We start from the raw sequence: 18,605 nt of genomic DNA on the forward strand, positions 1-18,605 counted from the left end.
AGTCCTTCTCCCAATCCTGAGTTTTTCTCCCAATCCAGAATCCTTGTCCGAGACCAAAATCCTTCTCCCATTGCAGTCTTTCTCCCAGAATCCTTCTCCCAGTTTGTTGTTTGTTCTTCCAAATTTCCCAGGAACCTCTAATAAGCTTTCCACTTGGCAGTAGTTTCACCTGTAGCTGCAGTTCTGCTCTCGCTCCTCAGATGTGGAGATACTCAGTATTCAAAAGTCACATGTCCTGACATCTGAATGTCCTATCACATTTGTGTATCTTCCATCATATTTCATTACTCAAACATAACGTTAGGAACCTGTTGAACATCCTGCTCCTTCCCCCATCATCTGTATAAAATAAGTAGCACTGGAGCCGAATTGCTCATATCTCCAGGACCAGAAGACATGTCTCCAGTAAAGGTTTCTTTCCTGCTTCTATTCTTCCTGTGCTGCACAGGTAACCCTACCAGTGCACGTTCACCACCAAAACCAGATAATGGTAAGTGACAAACATGAATGAATTTATAATATTGTAGTTGACATTTAAACATACTGACAATTCATAAGGGACAGAAGTATCTGAAGAGAAAAGAAATCTTAAGTAGACAAAGGGTTAAAAATATTGATGAGCGAATATTCTCGTTGCTCGGTTGCTCTCCGAGTATTTGTGACTGCTCGGAGATTTTGTTTTCCTTGCCGCAGCTGAATGATTTGCGGCTATTAGACAGCTTGATTACATGTGGGGATTCCCTAGCAACCAGGCAACCCCCACATGTACTCAGGCTGGCTAGTAGCTGTAAATCACGCAGCTGCGTCAATAAAAACTAAATCTCCGAGCACTAAAAAATATTCGGAGGACAGCCCGAGCAACGAGTATATTCGCTCATCACTAGTTAAAAACAAACAAGTTTAGAAGAGACAAAAGACTCTGGAGGGGGACACAGTGCTAGAGGGAAACAGGCATCTACATGGGGATAATAAGATCTGGAGGGGACAATGGTACCTGAAGTGGGCCGATAGGACTGTAGAGGGCACGAGATTTTAGAGTAAATAGGAGTCTGGAGGAGGACAGAACAATTGGGAGAGTGCAAAAGGGGTTTGGAGAGGACAGAAGCATCTGGAGGGAGCATTTAAGCTGGAGGAGATAGCAAAGCCCTGAGTTTGCGAAAGTCTTGGGGAGGGTGTGGTAAAGAAATCTGGAGGACACAGAGGTTTAGACAGGACAGAGGAAACTGAAGGTGAACAGATATATCTGAAGAAGACTTCGGTATCTGTAGGTGACGGGGAGTGTTTAGGGAACAAAAAAGTCTGGAGAAGATAAAGGCGGCGAAAGGGGACAGATGAGTCTGGAAGTGAGAAGATGGATATAAAGGGAACCAATAGGTCTGTAAGATGGAGCAGAGTCTAAAGGGGAATAGTGGATCTCAATTGGACTGACGAGTGTGCAGGTGAGGTCAGAAAATCAGAATGGCGCAAGTCGTCTGGAGAAGACAATGTGAAGATGATAGAGGTATGTAGGGGACAGAGAAGAAAAAGAAGTGTGAAAGAGAGAATCGTATGAGGCCATGTGCACACGTTCAGTATTTTTCGCGTTTTTATCACGTTTTTATAGCGAAAAAACGCAAAAAAACCGTGAAAAAAACGCTTACATATGCCTCCTATTATTTACAGTGTATTCCGTATTTCTACTGGAAATCTTGCATTTTTTTCCGCGAAAAAAATCGCATTGTGGAAAAAAAAGCAACATGTTCATTAAATTTGCGGAATTGCGGGGATTCCGCACACCTAGGAATGCATTGATCCGCTTACTTTCCGCATGGGGCTGTGCACACCATGCGGGAAGTAAGCAGATCATGTGCGGTTGGTACCCAGGGTGGAGCAGAGGAGACTCTCCTCCACGGACTGGGCACCATATAATTGGTAAAAAAAAAAGAATTAAAATAAAAAATAGTCATATACTTACCCTCTGATGGCCCCGGAGTGTTCCCGCCTCTCCGGTGCATGCTGCTGCTTCTGTTCCTATAGATGGTCTGTGTGAAGGACCTACGATGACGTCGCGGTCCTGTGATTGGTCGCGTGACCGCTCATGTGACCGCGACGTCATCGAAGGTCCTGCACACACACACCATCTATAGGAACGGACGCCGCTGAGGAGATCGGCTGTCTGCAGGTGAGTATAACCATTTTTTTATTTTTTTTTAATTATTTTTAAACATTCTATCTTTTACTATAGATGCTGCACAGGCCGCATCTATAGTAAAAAGTTGGTCACACTTGTCAAGCAGTATGTTTGTCAAATGTGACCAACCTGTCAGTCAGTTTTCCAAGCGATGCTACAGATCGCTTGGTAAACTTTAGCATTCTTGGCTAATTTCGCTTGCAAAATGCTAAAAAAAACGCAAAAAAACGGGAAAAAAACGCAAAAAAAATGCGGATTTCTTGCAGAAAATTTCCGTTTTTCTTCAGGAAATTTCTGCAAGAAATCCTGACGTGTGCACATACCCTGAGGCTATGTGCACACAATCAGGTTTTTGTCGCAGAAAATTCCTGAGAATTCCGGACATTTTCTGCAAGAAATCCGCAAGAAAACCGCATGTGTTTTTGCCGCGATTTTGCCGCGGTTTTGACGCATTTTTGCTGCGGTTTTTTCCCACTTCCCAATGCAATTTGGAGTGGGAAATCCACAAAAAAAAACGGAAAATTAATGAACATGCTGCGTTTTTTACCGCGATGCGTTTTTTTCGCGGAAAAAAACACATCATGTGCACAAAACATGCAGAATTCATTCTAAATGATGGGATGCTTATTGTATCCGTTTTTTTTGCGGTTTTATAGCATTTTTATCGGGAAAAACCGTGAAAAAACCGCAACGTGTGCACACAGCCTCAAAGCAACAGAAAAGTCTGACATGACAGGGAGAATCTGGATAAGAGAGAGGAGACTAAAGGGTACAGACAGTCTGAAGGGAATAACAGAAGGAACAGGAGATTCAGGAGGAAGCAGAGATCTGTGAGGAAAAAAAGGAGTCTGCAGAGGAGAAAGGCGAGTGTTGTCACGCTCACGCCCTGACTGATTGAGAGTGCGCCAGGGGGTTAGTGGCCCGAACCAGACTACTCTGGAAGGAGCGTGACTATGACAGCTGCCTTGATCTTCTTTGGAGCCTTTGATGGTGAGGTCAGGCTTGTGCGGCAGGCAGCTGCCAGGTGCTACTCCAGGGTGGTGTCTGGCTGTGGCAGATGAGCATGGCTGAGACACGTGGCAGGCAGGCACGGCTGAGACATGGGGCAGGCAGACACGGCTGAGACATGGGGCAGGCAGGGAGAGCTGAGACACGGGGCAGGCAGGCACGGCTGAGACACGGGGCAGGCAGGCACGGCTGAGACATGGGGCAGGCAGGCACGGCTGAGACATGGGGCAGGCAGGGAGAGCTGAGACACGGGGCAGGCAGGCACGGCTGAGACACGGGGCAGGCAGGCACGGCTGAGACATGGGGCAGGCAGGCACGGCTGAGACACGGGGCAGGCAGGCACGGCTGAGACACCGGGCTGGCAGGCACGGCTGAGACACGGGGCAGGCAGGCACGGCTGAGACACGGGGCAGGCAGGCACGGCTGAGACACCGGGCAGGTTGGTGTGGTGTATGAAGTAACAGGTTGGGACCTGTTCACACAGGAGGAGAACCGCAAGGCTGCGGATAGGAGCAGTGGAGCAGCAAGAGCTAGCACATCAATAGAAGCTAAGCAGAGCGGAACCGCAAGGAATGCAGAGAGGAGCTGCAGCAAGAGATTTCTGCAGCAGCAGGAGCGGAGCAGAGTAGAACGGAGCAGTACCGCAGGAGTGCGGAGCGGAGCACAGGCAAAGTCACAAGAGCCGCAAGGGTGCGGAGCATAGGCAAACAGAGGGCACAAGGAAAGACACAGCAGGGAAAGAAGCCACAGACAAGGAGACAGAGGTAGGACAAAGTTCAGACAAGGTAATGGAACAAGACAAGGTACAAGAACAGAGACACAGGGACCAGGATATTCTGCCTCCTGGAGGGTGGACAGACCAAAACAAGGACACAGAGACCAGGATATACAGCTTCCTGGAGGGCAGACAAACAAGATCAAGGCAAGGCAAAGAGAAAAAACTCCAGAGAAGGCAAAACACAGAGCAAGGCCTGGCAGCTCAGAAGCAAAACACAAACTGAGTTTAGACATTGCACAAGCCCAGTCCACAGGTTGAAGCTGCTCTAAATACTGGTGGCCTCTTGGCAATTGGTCAGGGACACATTAGACAGGTGCACCCTGATTCCATAAGAACCAGAGAGATCTGGCGCAGCTCCCCTATGCACACAGCCAGGAAGCATGCAGAGAGCAGGCAGAAAGCAAGAGACACAGAGCATGGAGCCAGCAGCAGACAGAGACCACAACATGACCTGGAGCAGTAAGAAGGTTTGTCAGGGATGGGAGGCCATGCCGTGATGCCGGCAAAGTTGTTACAAGTGTAGAAGGCAGAAAAATCATGGAGGTCTGTGAATTACAAAGGAACATGGAAGGGGAAAATTGGGTCCTGATGGAACAAAAGGGTCTGAAGAGAATAGTGACTTGTAGAGTGGACAGAACAGTTTGGACCCTGGTCTATGGAGAGACAGGTCTGGTGATGACACTGAACTTTGAATGATAGTAGTCTAGAGAGAATAGAGAGTGATGACACTTGAGTTCCCTTCCAACTCTAACATTCTATAATTCTAAGAGGTATGTGTCTACTGTGAGCAGTGTGTGCAGTATGTGTCTACTGTGAGCAGTGTGTGCAGTATGTGTCTATTGTGAGCGGTGTGTGCGGTATGTGTCTACTGTGAGCAGTGTGTGCAGTATGTGTCTATTGTGAGCGGTGTGTGCGGTATGTGTCTACTGTGAGCAGTGTGTGCAGTATGTGTCTATTGTGAGCGGTGTGTGCGGTATGTGTCTACTGTGAGCAGTGTGTGCAGTATGTGTCTATTGTGAGCGGTGTGTGCGGTATGTGTCTATTGTGAGCGATGTGTGTGCAGTATGTGTCTACTGTGAGCAGTGTGTGCAGTATGTGTCTATTGTGAGCGGTGTGTGCGGTATGTGTCTATTGTGAGCAGTGTGTGCAGTATGTGTCTATTGTGAGCGGTGTGTGCGGTATGTGTCTATTGTGAGCGGTGTGTGCGGAATGTGTCTATTGTAAGCGGTGTGTGCAGTATGTGTCTATTGTGAGCGGTGTGTGCGGTATGTGTCTATTGTAAGCAGTGTGTGCGGTATGTGTCTATTGTGAGCGGTGTGTGCGGTATATGTCTACTGTGAGCAGTGTGTGCAGTATGTGTCTATTGTGAGCGGTGTGTGCGGTTTGTGTCTATTGTGAGCGGTGTGTGCGGAATGTGTCTATTGTAAGCGGTGTGTGCAGTATGTGTCTATTGTGAGCGGTGTGTGCGGTATGTGTCTATTGTAAGCAGTGTGTGCGGTATGTGTCTATTGTGAGCGGTGTGTGCGGTATATGTCTACTGTGAGCGGTGTGTGCGGTATGTGTCTACTGTGAGCGGTGAGTGCGGTATGTGTCTACTGTGAGTGGTGTGTGCGGTATGTGTCTATTGTAAGTGGTGTGTGCGGTATGTGTCTATTGTAAGCGGTGTGTGCGGTATGTGTCTATTGTAAGCGGTGTGTGCGGTATGTGTCCATTGTAAGCGGTGTGTGCGGTTTGTGTCTATTGTGAGCGGTGTGTGCAGTATGTGTCTACTGTGAGCGGTGTGTGCGGTATGTGTCTATTGTAAGCAGTGTGTGCGGTATGTGTCTATTGTAAGCGGTGTGTGCAGTATGTGTCTACTGTGAGCGGTGTGTGCGGTTTGTGTCTATTGTGAGCGGTGTGTACAGTATGTGTCTATTGTAAGCGGTGTGTGCGGTATATGTCTATTGTGAGCGGTGTGTACAGTATGTGTCTATTGTAAGCGGTGTGTGCGGTATGTGTCTATTGTGAGCGGTGTGTGCGGTATGTGTCTATTGTAAGTGGTGTGTGCAGTATGTGTCTATTGTGAGCGGTGTGTGCGGTATGTGTCTATTGTAAGCGGTGTGTGCGGTATGTGTCTATTGTATGCGGTGTGTGCGGTATGGGTCTATTGTTAGCGGTGTGTGCGGTATGTGTCTATTGTAAGCGGTGTATGCGGTATGTGTCTATTGTAAGCGGTGTGTGCGGTATGTGTCTATTGTAAGCGGTGTGTGTGCGGTATGTGTCTACTGTGAGCGGTGTGTGCGGTATGTGTCTACTGTGAGCGGTGTGTGCGGTATGTGTCTACTGTGAGCGGTGTGTGCGGTATGTGTCTACTGTGAGCGGTGTGTGCGGTATGTGTCTACTGTGAGTGGTGTGTGTGTGCGGTGTGTGTCTACTGTGAGCGGTGTGTGCGGTATGTGTCTACTGTGAGCGGTGTGTGTGCGGTGTGTGTCTACTGTGAGCGGTGTGTGCGGTATGTGTCTACTGTGAGCGGTGTGTGTGCGGTGTGTGTCTACTGTGAGCGGTGTGTGCGGTATGTGTCTACTGTGAGCGGTGTGTGTGCGGTGTGTGTCTACTGTGAGCGGTGTGTGCGGTATGTGTCTACTGTGAGCGGTGTGTGTGCGGTATGTGTTGTGACAAAACACTCCGGGATCGCCTTTGCTGGGGTCAAAGGTCACGTGGTTTGTGCATTGAATCTGAGGCGTACAGCAGGTTTCTGAGCAGGCTGACCTCAGGTCAGATTTATTAACGTGAAAGCAACATGAACAAAACAAAACATAAAAATAAATCCTAGCCTGTCCGGCACTAACTAAACAAATACGTTGCTATCTCAACAACTGGGGGGGCTACTCCCACCCAGCTAACATCACACAGATCTTGAGCAGAGCTCTTCACTCACGTTTGTCTCACACAGGCAGGCAATCTGTGTGCCCCAGGCAGACGCTGGAAACGCCCAGCTGGTCATCTTTTATTCCTGCAGTCATTAACCCATTAGCACCCTGAAGATACTGAGTGGCCTAATTCACATAGGACAAACACCTGGGCGAGATATACCTGCCTCCAACTACCACACCAGCATGAGTCTTACATATCCCCCCCCCCTTGCTCAGACCACTCCGGTCGAGCAAGAACACTTTTGAAACAGTGCACTCGGGATAGGGCATCGGCGTTCCCCATCTGCACCCCAGGTCGGTGCTCCACCGTAAAAGAGTAAGCCTGCAGGGCAAGGAACCACCGGGTTACCCGACTATTACGGTCTTTGTGGAGGTGCATCCACTTGAGAGGGGCATGGTCTGTGACCAGCCTAAACTTCCTACCGGCCAGGTAATACTTGAGGGAGTCGAGAGCCCATTTAATGGCTAGGCACTCTTTTTCAACCACGGCATACCTCTGCTCATGTACATTCAGTTTCCGACTGAGATAGAGGACCGGGTGTTCGACTCCGTCCCTCACCTGGGAAAGTACAGCTCCGACACCAGTATCAGAGGCATCAGTTTGTACCACAAACTCGCTGCTGAAATCAGGAGTCACTAGTACGGGCTGAGAGCACAAAGCCCGTTTCAGGCTGTGGAAGGCCTCTTCAGCAGCCGAGGTTCATTTTACCATGACGGAACCCTTCCCCTTGGTAAGATCCGTCAAGGGAGTAGCCATGGCTGCAAAATTGGGTATGAACCGGCGATAATAGCAGGCAATCCCCAGGAAAGCCTGTACTTGTTTTTTGTTCACTGGTTGTGGCCAGCCCTGAATTGCCTGTATTTTGTCGATCTGGGGTTTAACTGTTGGCATATGCAACAGATTGGGACTTATTATAAGTGAAAGGAGGACTTTATACTAACCAGAAAGCAGATGGCGATAGTGTGTAAAGTAATATACTTGCTGTAATGTGGGGAGGGAAGCTCTCAGTGGTTGGTTGTTTTCTTACTTTCGGTTTTGCTTTTCTTCATGAATGTGTTGTGTTCAGTGCACGGACTGTGTGACACTGAATTGTATCTCATGTTTATCCAGTATGAAGTAAATACTGTTTACTCAAGATATCTTGCTGATTGAAGCTTTCCTAAGTACAGCGGTGACTGCAAGAAGACACACTCTGCAACAGGTTATGGGCCCAGATAACCCCAGATCAACCCAGGCATCCCAGGCACCCCAGATAACTCCAGGCAATCCAGGCACCCCAGACACTACAGGTCTGCACTACAAGCTCAGGCAGAAGGATCCTGGTTTATAGCCCAGATAACGGTGCACACAGATAAGCTCTGTAAACAGAAGGAACTAAATCCAGATACAGAGTGACAGAGGAATTCAGCATCCCAGGAGCTGGATATAATTGCAGAGAATTCACAGGACATACAGGAGAATATCTTCAGTACAACGCTCTAAACAAGTAAGACTATATAAAGATGATGAGTAACACAGAACTGAAATTTACAGTAGCTAAACTGAATAGTGAAAATTATCAGTTATGGAAATTCAAAGTAGAGATGTTGTTATCTAAGGATGATCTATGGGAAGTAATTGTTACAGCAAGACTAGATCAAGATAATCAGACATGGGATAAGAAGGATATACAAGCGAGAGCCACCATTAGCTTATTAGTGGATGATGCTCAATTAATTCATATAAGAAATGAAGAAACAGCTAAGGGAATGTGGGAAGCATTAAGAAAACTGTATGAAAGACCTAGCTTGAATCACAAGTTATTTTTATTAAGAAAGCTGTACAGTATGAGATTGAGTGCAAATGACGATATGCAGAAGCACATATTCTCAATGATGGAAGTGATATCACAGCTAAGATCTATTGGTGAAGATGTTAAAGAAAGTCATGTAGCAGCTATATTGTTATGCAGTTTACCAGATTCGTATACAGCCTTGATAAATGCCCTTGAGACGAGACCAGAAACTGACATTACATTAGATTTTGTGAAAACAAGACTAATAGATGAATATCAGAGAAGAAAAGAACAAAGAAATCATTCTTCTAGTGAAAAGGACAGTGAAAACGCTCTTAAAGCTACAGAATTCCAAAAACCCTATAATAAAGAGACAAGAGAATGCTTCAGATGTAAGAAAAAAGGTCATTTAAAGAAAGACTGTACCATATGGAAAGCAGAACAACAAAAATTACAACATAAAAAGCATACAGAGAAAGTAAAAAACACAATTTCCGATTCATGTGAGAATAATTGGAATGGCACATTTAAAGTGACAGACAAGAAATCATCACTTGGTTGGTTTATTGATTCAGGAGCAACGAGTCATATGACAAGTGACAAGAATTTCTTTACTGATCTTGATTTAGATAAGAAAGAAGCCATTTATCTCGCAGATGGAAGCAAAATAACCGCAGGAGGTATCGGACAAGGTATGCTAAATTGTTCAAACAAGTTCGGGCAAGATTCAAAGATATTTGTACAAGATGTGTTGTATGTTCCAAAATTGGAAGGCGGATTATTATCTGTGAAACGTTTAACAGCAAAAGGACTTACAGTGAAATTCAAAGACAATGAGTGTGCAATTATTGCAGGAAACAAGGTGATAACCAAAGTCAAGGCAGATGAACAATTATATCATTTTGACACACCAAAGGAATAGATGAAGGTATGTACACATGATCACAAAAACTGTATTCACATGTGGCATAGACGTCTAGGACATAGACACCCTGACAGTATAAGGGAACTACAGAGAAAAGAATTGACAAAAGATTTAAAGATATCAGATTGCTCAATTACCATAAGATGTGATTGTTGTATAAAATCCAAAGCCACAAGGATATCTATTCCAAAAGAAAGTGAGATGAAAAGCGAAAGACCACTTGATTTGGTGCATACTGACATATGTGGACCCATGAAAGTGACTACATCAGGAGGCAATAGATACATGTTGACTTTTATAGACGATTACTCAAGATACACAGTCACATACTTAATTAAAAACAAAAGTGAAGTTTTTGATAAACTTATAGACTATGTAACAAGATCAAGTAACAAATTTCAAAGGAAGCCAATTGTCATCAGAAGTGATAATGGAGGTGAATTTACAGGTCACAGAATAGAAGACTACTTAAGACAAAATGGGATAGAACACGAGAAAACGGTTCCATACACGCCTGAACAAAATGGAGTAGCAGAAAGAAAAAACAAAACTCTAACAGAGATGATAAGATGTATGCTGACGGATTCCAAACTACCAGAGAAATATTGGGGTGAGGCAGCAATGACAGCTACTTATCTACAGAACCGACTTTTTTCCAGAAAACTGACGAAAACTCCATATGAACTGTGGCAAGGTATGAAACCAAGTGTCAATCATTTAAAAGTTTTTGGATGTAAAGTTTTCATATTCATTCCAACAGAAAAACGTTCCAAACTTCAAAACAGATCCATGGAAGGAATATTTGTTGGATATAGTGAAAATTGCAAAGGATACAGAATCCTAGATCCCAAAACAGACAGAGTTACGGTGAGTAACAGTGTAACATTCATTGAAGATTTAAATGAAGATATTATGATTTCAGTTGAAACTAAAAATGAGAAAACCAATAATGACACAACTGAAGAAATATCTGATGAGAAAGAAGCAGAAGTTAATGAAGAACAAAATACTGAAAGTGAAGAATCACAACTACAAACAGACACATAACCAAGACGTTCAATGAGAGAGAACAAAGGAAAACCACCAAAACGTCTCTCATACAAGACAAGCACAAGAAAAATCTATGAGCCTACTTCTTGGGAAGAAATATCTAAACTTCCAGTAGAAGAAGCTAATAAATGGATAGAAGCAGCAGAAACAGAAATTAAATCCATGCAAGATTCAAATACATGGACACTAACAGATTTACCAGAAGGAAGAAAAACCATAGGATGTAAATGGATTTTTAAAGTTAAATACCAAACAGATGGCACAGCTGAAAGATACCGAGCAAGACTCGTAGCTAAAGGGTATTCTCAAAAATATGGAGAAGACTATGATGAAACATTCGCTCCAGTTGTCAAACACACTACAATAAGAACTTTACTTACAGTTGCAGCAATGAAACAGATGCAACTGAGACATCTGGATGTAAAGACAGCTTTTCTGAATGGAGATTTAACAGAAGACATTTATATGGAACAACCTCCAGGATTCAAAGATGAAAGAAATCCAAACAAAGTTTGTAAACTACAGAAAAGCATATATGGTTTAAAGCAAGCAGCTAAAGCGTGGAATGACAAAATCACGGAAGTACTTACAAATGAAAAATTTCAAAGAAGCAAAGCTGATCCATACTTATACACAAAAAGGCTGATTAATAGATGGATTTACATACTCATATATGTAGACGACATTTTGATTTGTTTTGAACAAGAAAGGGATAACGAAAACATTCTAAAAATCCTGAAGCAACATTTCGAAATCAAAGACTTGGGAAATGTAAAACAATACCTAGGAATACAAGTAGAAAGAGAAGAAGATGGAAGTTTCCTACTGGCTTACTAATGGGTTAGTAACTGGCTTAGTGATAGAAAGCAGAGGGTGGTTATAAATGGTATAGTCTCTAACTGGGTCGCTGTGACCAGTGGGGTACCGCAGGGGTCAGTATTGGGACCTGTTCTCTTCAACATATTCATTAATGATCTGGTAGAAGGTTTACACAGTAAAATATCGATATTTGCAGATGATACAAAACTATGTAAAGCAGTTAATACAAGAGAAGATAGTATTCTGCTACAGATGGATCTGGATAAGTTGGAAACTTGGGCTGAAAGGTGGCAGATGAGGTTTAACAATGATAAATGTAAGGTTATACACATGGGAAGAGGGAATCAATATCACCATTACACACTCAATGGGAAACCACTGGGTAAATCTGACAGGGAGATAGACTTGGGGATCCTAGTTAATGATAAACTTACCTGGAGCAGCCAGTGCCAGGCAGCAGCTGCCAAGGCAAACAGGATCATGGGGTGCATTAAAAGAGGTCTGGATACACATGATGAGAGCATTATACTGCCTCTGTACAAATCCCTAGTTAGACCGCACATGGAGTACTGTGTCCAGTTTTGGGCACCGGTGCTCAGGAAGGATATAATGGAACTAGAGAGAGTACAAAGGAGGGCAACAAAATTAATAAAGGGGATGGGAGAACTACAATACCCAGATAGATTAGCGAAATTAGGATTATTTAGTCTAGAAAAAAGACGACTGAGGGGCGATCTAATAACCATGTATAAGTATATAAGGGGACAATACAAATATCTCGCTGAGGATCTGTTTATACCAAGGAAGGTGACGGGCACAAGGGGGCATTCTTTGCGTCTGGAGGAGAGAAGGTTTTTCCACCAACATAGAAGAGGATTCTTTACTGTTAGGGCAGTGAGAATCTGGAATTGCTTGCCTGAGGAGGTGGTGATGGCGAACTCAGTCGAGGGGTTCAAGAGAGGCCTGGATGTCTTCCTGGAGCAGAACAATATTGTATCATACAATTATTAGGTTCTGTAGAAGGACGTAGATCTGGGGATTTATTATGATGGAATATAGGCTGAACTGGATGGACAAATGTCTTTTTTCGGCCTTACTAACTATGTTACTATGTTACTATGTTACTGAATCAAAATCACAAGATTCAAGACATAACAGAAAAATTTGGATTAAAGGATGCAAAAACAGTAAAGTCTCCAATGGAAACTAATTATCTCAAAGAGATGAACAGTGAACAAAATATGCTACCAAATAATGAAGAATACAGAACAGCAATAGGAAAACTACTGTATCTAGCGACCGTTACAAGACCAGACATCGCAGCAGCAGTAGGAATCCTGAGTAGAAAGGTATCAAAACCAAATAAAGCTGATTGGAATGCCGTGAAGAGAGTAATACGTTATTTGAAAGGAACTAGCAATGTTAAGCTGAAATTACCCACAAGCGATGATTGCATTTTAACAGGATATGTTGATGCAGATTGGGCTGGAGATCCAACTGACAGAAGATCTACCAGTGGACATATTTTTTTCCTCTCAGGTGGACCAATAAGTTGGACAAGTAAGAAACAGTCAATTGTGACACTATCTTCAACAGACACAGAATATGTTGCCGCAGCACATGCGAGTCAAGAAGTACTGTGGTTAAGACAATTGTTGACAGAATTAGGACAACCACAGTTGGCACCAACAAAACTAAAAGAGGACAATCAAGGATGTCTTGTTCTTGCTTAGATGGAAAGAGTCAATCCAAGAACCAAGCATATTGATGTGAAATATCATTTCTTGAGAGATCATCAGGAACAAGGAGTCTTGAAGTTAGAGTACTGTCCTACTGAAGAAATGACAGCAGACATTTTCACGAAGGCGTTGAATGCTGATAAACATCAGAGACTAATAAAAAAGTTGGGTTTGATTGAATAAGTCCTTACTGTTGAGAAAGGGTGTTGGCATATGCAACAGATTGGGACTTATTATAAGTGAAAGGAGGACGTTATACTAACCAGACAGCAGATGGCGATAGTGTGTAAAGTAATATACTTGCTGTAATGTGGGGAGGGAAGCTCTCAGTGGTTGGTTGTTTTCTTACTTTCGGTTTTGCTTTTCTTCATGAATGGGTTGTGTTCAGTGCACGGACTGTGTGACACTGAATTGTATCTCATGTTTATCCAGTAGGAAGTAAATACTGTTTACTCAAGATATCTTGCTGATTGAAGCTTTCCTAAGTACAGCGGTGACTGCAAGAAGACGCACTCTGCAACATTAACCACTCCTCGGCCAATCACGTAGCCCAAGTATCGGGCTTCTTCAAGCCCGATGTGGCATTTCTTGGGGTTTGCCATTAAACCTGCATCTTGCAGGTCATCAATCACCGCTTGTACCTTCTGGAGATGAGTTTCCCAGTCCATGCTGTAAATTACGATGTCATCCAGGTAGGCAGAAGCGTACTGTCTGTGAGGCCTCAAGACTCGATCCATCAATCTCTGGAATGTTGCGGGAGCTCCGTGAAGTCCAAACGGCATATAGACATACTGGAACAGACCTTCCGGTGTAGCAAATGCCGTCTTTTCTCTGGCCGCCTCGGCCAGAGGAATCTGCCAGTACCCCTTTGTTAAATCCAGGGTCGTAATGTATCGGGCTTTACCAAGCCGGTCGATCAACTCATCGACCCGGGGCATAGGGTACGCATCAAATTTAGAAACTGCATTCAGTTTCCTAAAGTCATTACAAAACCGGATGGAGCCATCCGGTTTAGGTATCAACACAATTGGACTGGACCAGGTGCTGTGCGACTCCTCAATGACTCCTAAGTCCAACATTGCCATCACTTCCCGGGAGACGGCTTCATGGCAGGCTTCCGGAATCCGGTAGGGCTTCACATGAACAGTGACGCCAGGCTCTGTGACAATCTCATGTTTCACCAACTTAGTCCGGCCAGGTTTTTCGGAGAAAACTGTTGGTTCTGTAACAAAAATTGCTTAACCTCAGATTTTTGTCGTTCTGAGAGAGTCTCGGCAACCTGCACCTCCGGTACAGTAGGTGAACAAACCGGACGGGGCAGATCCGCCGTTAGGGCAGAGCGGTCTTTCCAGGATTTTATCAGATTCACATGATAAATCTGTTCCGGTTTTCTCTTACCCGGCTGGTACACTTTATAGTTCACTTCACCAACTCTTTCTCGGACCTCAAATGGGCCCTGCCATTTCGCCAGGAATTTACTATCCACCGTAGGGATTAGGACCAACACCCTATCGCCGGGTGCAAATGTACGGACCTTAGCGCCTCTATCATAACTTTGCCTCTGGGCTCCCTGGGCCTGTAACATATGGTCCCTAACAATGGGCATGACAGCGGCAATACGATCCTGCATTTGTGTTACATGGTCGATCACCGTTTTAAAGGGAGTGACTTGACCTTCCCAGGTTTCTTTTGCGACGTCCAGCAGTCCCCGGGGACGACGGGCGTACAACAGTTCGAAAGGCGAAAACCCTGTGGAAGACTGGGGAACTTCCCTAATGGCAAACAGCAAATAGGGTAACAAGTAATCCCAGTTCTTCCCATCTTTGTCTATCGCCTTCCGGAGCATCTGTTTTAAGGTTTTGTTGAAGCGCTCAACCAGGCCATCTGTTTGAGGGTGATAGACAGACGTACGCAACGGGTCTATTTGTAAGAGCCTGCAGAGCTCCTTCATTACCCTCGACATAAAGGGAGTCCCCTGGTCGGTGAGTATCTGTTTTGGAATTCCCACCCGACTAAACACTTGTACCAATTCCTTGGCGATCGTCTTGGTAGCTGTGTTACGCAAAGGGACGGCTTCCGGGTAACGAGTGGCATAGTCCACGATGACGAGGATATGTTGGTGCCCACGTGCGGATCGGGGAAGGGGCCCAACCAAATCCATCCCAATTCTCTCAAAAGGGACCCCGATGATAGGAAGGGGTACCAAAGGGCTACGGAACTGAGATTTAGGGGCCGCGATTTGGCACTCTGGACAGGACTCACAATAGTTACGCACATCATAATGTATACCAGGCCACACAAAACAATGCAATATCCTTTCTGTGGTTTTCTGTACCCCCAGATGTCCCCCCATTATATGTCCGTGGGCCAAATCCAGTACCTTCCGCCGATAAGGTTTGGGTACTACTAACCGTTGCACTGTGTCTTCCCCTTTTTTTCTATCTGGTAGAGCAAATCATTTTCAAGAACCATATATGGGTACGCTAGCCTAGTGTCAGGTTCTACGGGTACCCCATCTATCATTTTTACATTTTTCCTAGCCGGAGTCAGGGTAGGATCTTTCATTTGCTCGCTGTGGAAGTCATCCACCTGGACTCCCAAATCTGGCAGGCAGGGTGCCGGATGGCTGTCTGCCTCCGCCTCTCGTTGAGGTTCCTCAGTTTCCTCCGTTTCCCCCGCCATGACGGAGAAGGGGTACTGAAGGTTAGATTCACTAACCTCCCCAGCAACATCTTCCTGTGGGGTCTCCTCTAGGGACTCGGGACCTCCAGATGGCATGGGAGAAGATTCACGGGTACAGCTACCGTGAAGGAGCAACTGATTCTCCCACAACTGCCAGAAATAGGGAAAATCCCTGCCCAGGATTACATCCTGTAACAATGCGGGAACGAGTCCCACTTTGTGCTGCACTGACCCATAGGGAGTAGAAATCCATATGACCGCTGTTAAGTACGAGCGGGTGTCACCATGCACACACGTCACAGAAAACTTGTCAGACGGACCAGACGGAAGTGCCACCAGACTAGCTTTCACCAGAGTCACCACACTTCCAGAGTCTAGTAATGCCACAACATTTTTCCCATCAACAGATAATTCACACAGGTGTTTCACTGTATCATTTTGACCCGCATTCACACTCACTAGCTGTGTAACCAAAGACATGCGTTTTCTAGAGTCTATAACGTCGCACTGCATGGGTTCAGCGGTAACAGGACAGTTCGCAGAAACATGACCCTTCTCATGGCAGCGGAAACACCTAACAGGTCCCCTACTGAGACCACCGTCCAATACTCTTGGTCTCAGAGTGCGAGCAGTCCCGGACTCCTCCCCCACAGTTTTAAGCGATTTTCCATCACCCGTGGTCCCTGGAACAGTCTTACCGGTTCCACGAGGAGGAGGCACAGACCGGGGGTTGGCGGTGTCGTCGGGAAGTCCTTCTGCCACGGAATAACGCTCGACCAACTCCACAAGTTGATCCACTGTTGTGGGATTTCCTTGGCTTACCCACCTTTTCAGCGCTGGGGGTAGTACTCTCAGGTACTTGTCCAGGACAACCCGCTGGATTATTTCGGGTATTGTCAGTACCTCGGGTTGCAGCCATTTCTTTGTTAAGTAGATCAGGTCGAACATCTGAGACCGCGCCGGTTTATCTTGCTGGTATGTCCACTGATGTACCCTCTGTGCCCGGACAGCCGTCGTCACACCCAGCCGGGCCAGGATATCAGCTTTCAGTTTCTCAAAGTCCTGAGCGACCTACGGGTCCAAATCATGGTAAGCTTTTTGGGCCTCGCCGGAGAGAAACGGGGCAATCAAATCGGCCCATCGTGCCTTCGGCCACTTCTCAAACGTTGTCAGGTATGCCTCGACGTCATCTTCTGCAGTCAGCTTTTGCCAGTATCGACTCACATGGATCCTTCTGTACTCTGCTTCCGGGTCAGCGTCAGGCATGTTCACCAGGCGCTGCGCCACCTGTTGGAGAAGTTAGCGGTCTGAAACCGTCATGTCCACTAACTCCTTCAGCTGTGCGGCCATCAAGCGATTAGCTTCATGCTGTGCGGCAGTGGCCTGCTGCTGTACGGCAGTGGACTGTACTAAGGCTTTCACCACGTCTTCCATGCTGTCGCCTGTACCACGGTATGCCCGCATTCTCCACCACAATGTGACAAAACACTCCGGGATCGCCTTTGCTGGGGTCAAAGGCCACATGGTTTGTGCATTGAATCTGAGGCGTACAGCAGGTTTCTGAGCAGGCTGACCTTAGGTCAGATTTATTAACGTGAAAGCAACATGAACAAAACAAAACATAAAAATAAATCCTAGCCTGTCCGGCACTAACTAAACAAATACGTTGCTATCTCAACAACTGGGGGGCTACTCCCACCCAGCTAACATCACACAGATCTTGAGCAGAGCTCTTCACTCACGTTTGTCTCACACAGGCAGGCAATCTGTGTGCCCCAGGCAGACGCTGGAAACGCCCAGCTGGTCATCTTTTATTCCTGCAATCATTAACCCATTAGCACCCTGAAGATACTGAGTGGCCTAATTCACATAGGACAAACACCTGGGCGAGATATACCTGCCTCCAACTACCACACCAGCATGAGTCTTACAGTGTCTACTGTGAGCGGTGTGTGCGGTATGTGTCTACTGTGAGCGGTGTGTGCGGTATGTGTCTACTGTGAGCGGTGTGTGTGCGGTGTGTGTCTACTGTGAGCGGTGTGTGCGGTATGTGTCTACTGTGAGCGGTGTGTGCGGTATGTGTCTACTGTGAGCGGTGTGTGCGGTATGTGTCTACTGTGAGCGGTGTGTGTGCGGTGTGTGTCTACTGTGAGTGGTGTGTGCGGTATGTGTCTACTGTGAGCGGTGTGTGTGCGGTGTGTGTATACTGTGAGCGGTGTGTGCGGTATGTGTCTACTGTGAGCGGTGTGTGTGGTATGTGTCTATTGTGAGCGGTGTGTGCGGTATGTGTCTATTGTGAGCGGTGTGTGCGGTATGTGTCTATTGTGAGCGGTGTGTGCGGTATGTGTCTACTGTGAGCGGTGTGTGTCTACTGTGAGCGGTGTTTGCTGTAGAGTTACAACTGTTGTGAATTCTGTGGCAGAGCTCCCTCCTGTGGTCACAAGTGGTACTTCGGCTGGTTCTCTCTGTGAGCTTCCGTTGGTGGAGGAAAGTGGTACTGCGGCTTCTGAGTTTCCTTCCTCAGGTGATGTGGTGAAGTCGTTAGGTGCTGCTCTATTTAACTCCACCTAGTGCTTTGATCCTGGCCTCCAGTCAATGTTCTAGTATTGGACCTGTTTCCTCCTGGATCGTTCCTGTGGCCTGCTGCTCTGCATAGCTAAGTTCCTCTTTGCTATTTGTTTGCTGTTTTTTTCTGTCCAGCTTGTCAATTTGTTTTTTTCTGCTTGCTGGAAGCTCTGGGACGCAGA

General features: G+C 45.8%; 1 protein-coding gene across 1 annotated transcript in view; it reads left to right on the plus strand.

Annotated features, from left to right (window-relative positions):
- The first annotated feature begins 332 nt into the window (after positions 1–332).
- The window catches only part of LOC138638883 (WAP four-disulfide core domain protein 15B-like), a 52,243-nt gene continuing 33,970 nt past the window's right edge, over positions 333–18,605 (plus strand). Inside the window, exon 1 of the mRNA XM_069728589.1 lies at positions 333–490. Within this exon, the coding sequence (XP_069584690.1) occupies positions 397–490 (94 nt within the window). The 5' untranslated portion in view covers positions 333–396. The remainder of the gene's footprint in view (positions 491–18,605) is intronic.

Source organism: Ranitomeya imitator, chromosome 5 (genome assembly GCF_032444005.1).
Source record: "Ranitomeya imitator isolate aRanImi1 chromosome 5, aRanImi1.pri, whole genome shotgun sequence".
NCBI lineage: Eukaryota > Metazoa > Chordata > Amphibia > Anura > Dendrobatidae > Ranitomeya > Ranitomeya imitator.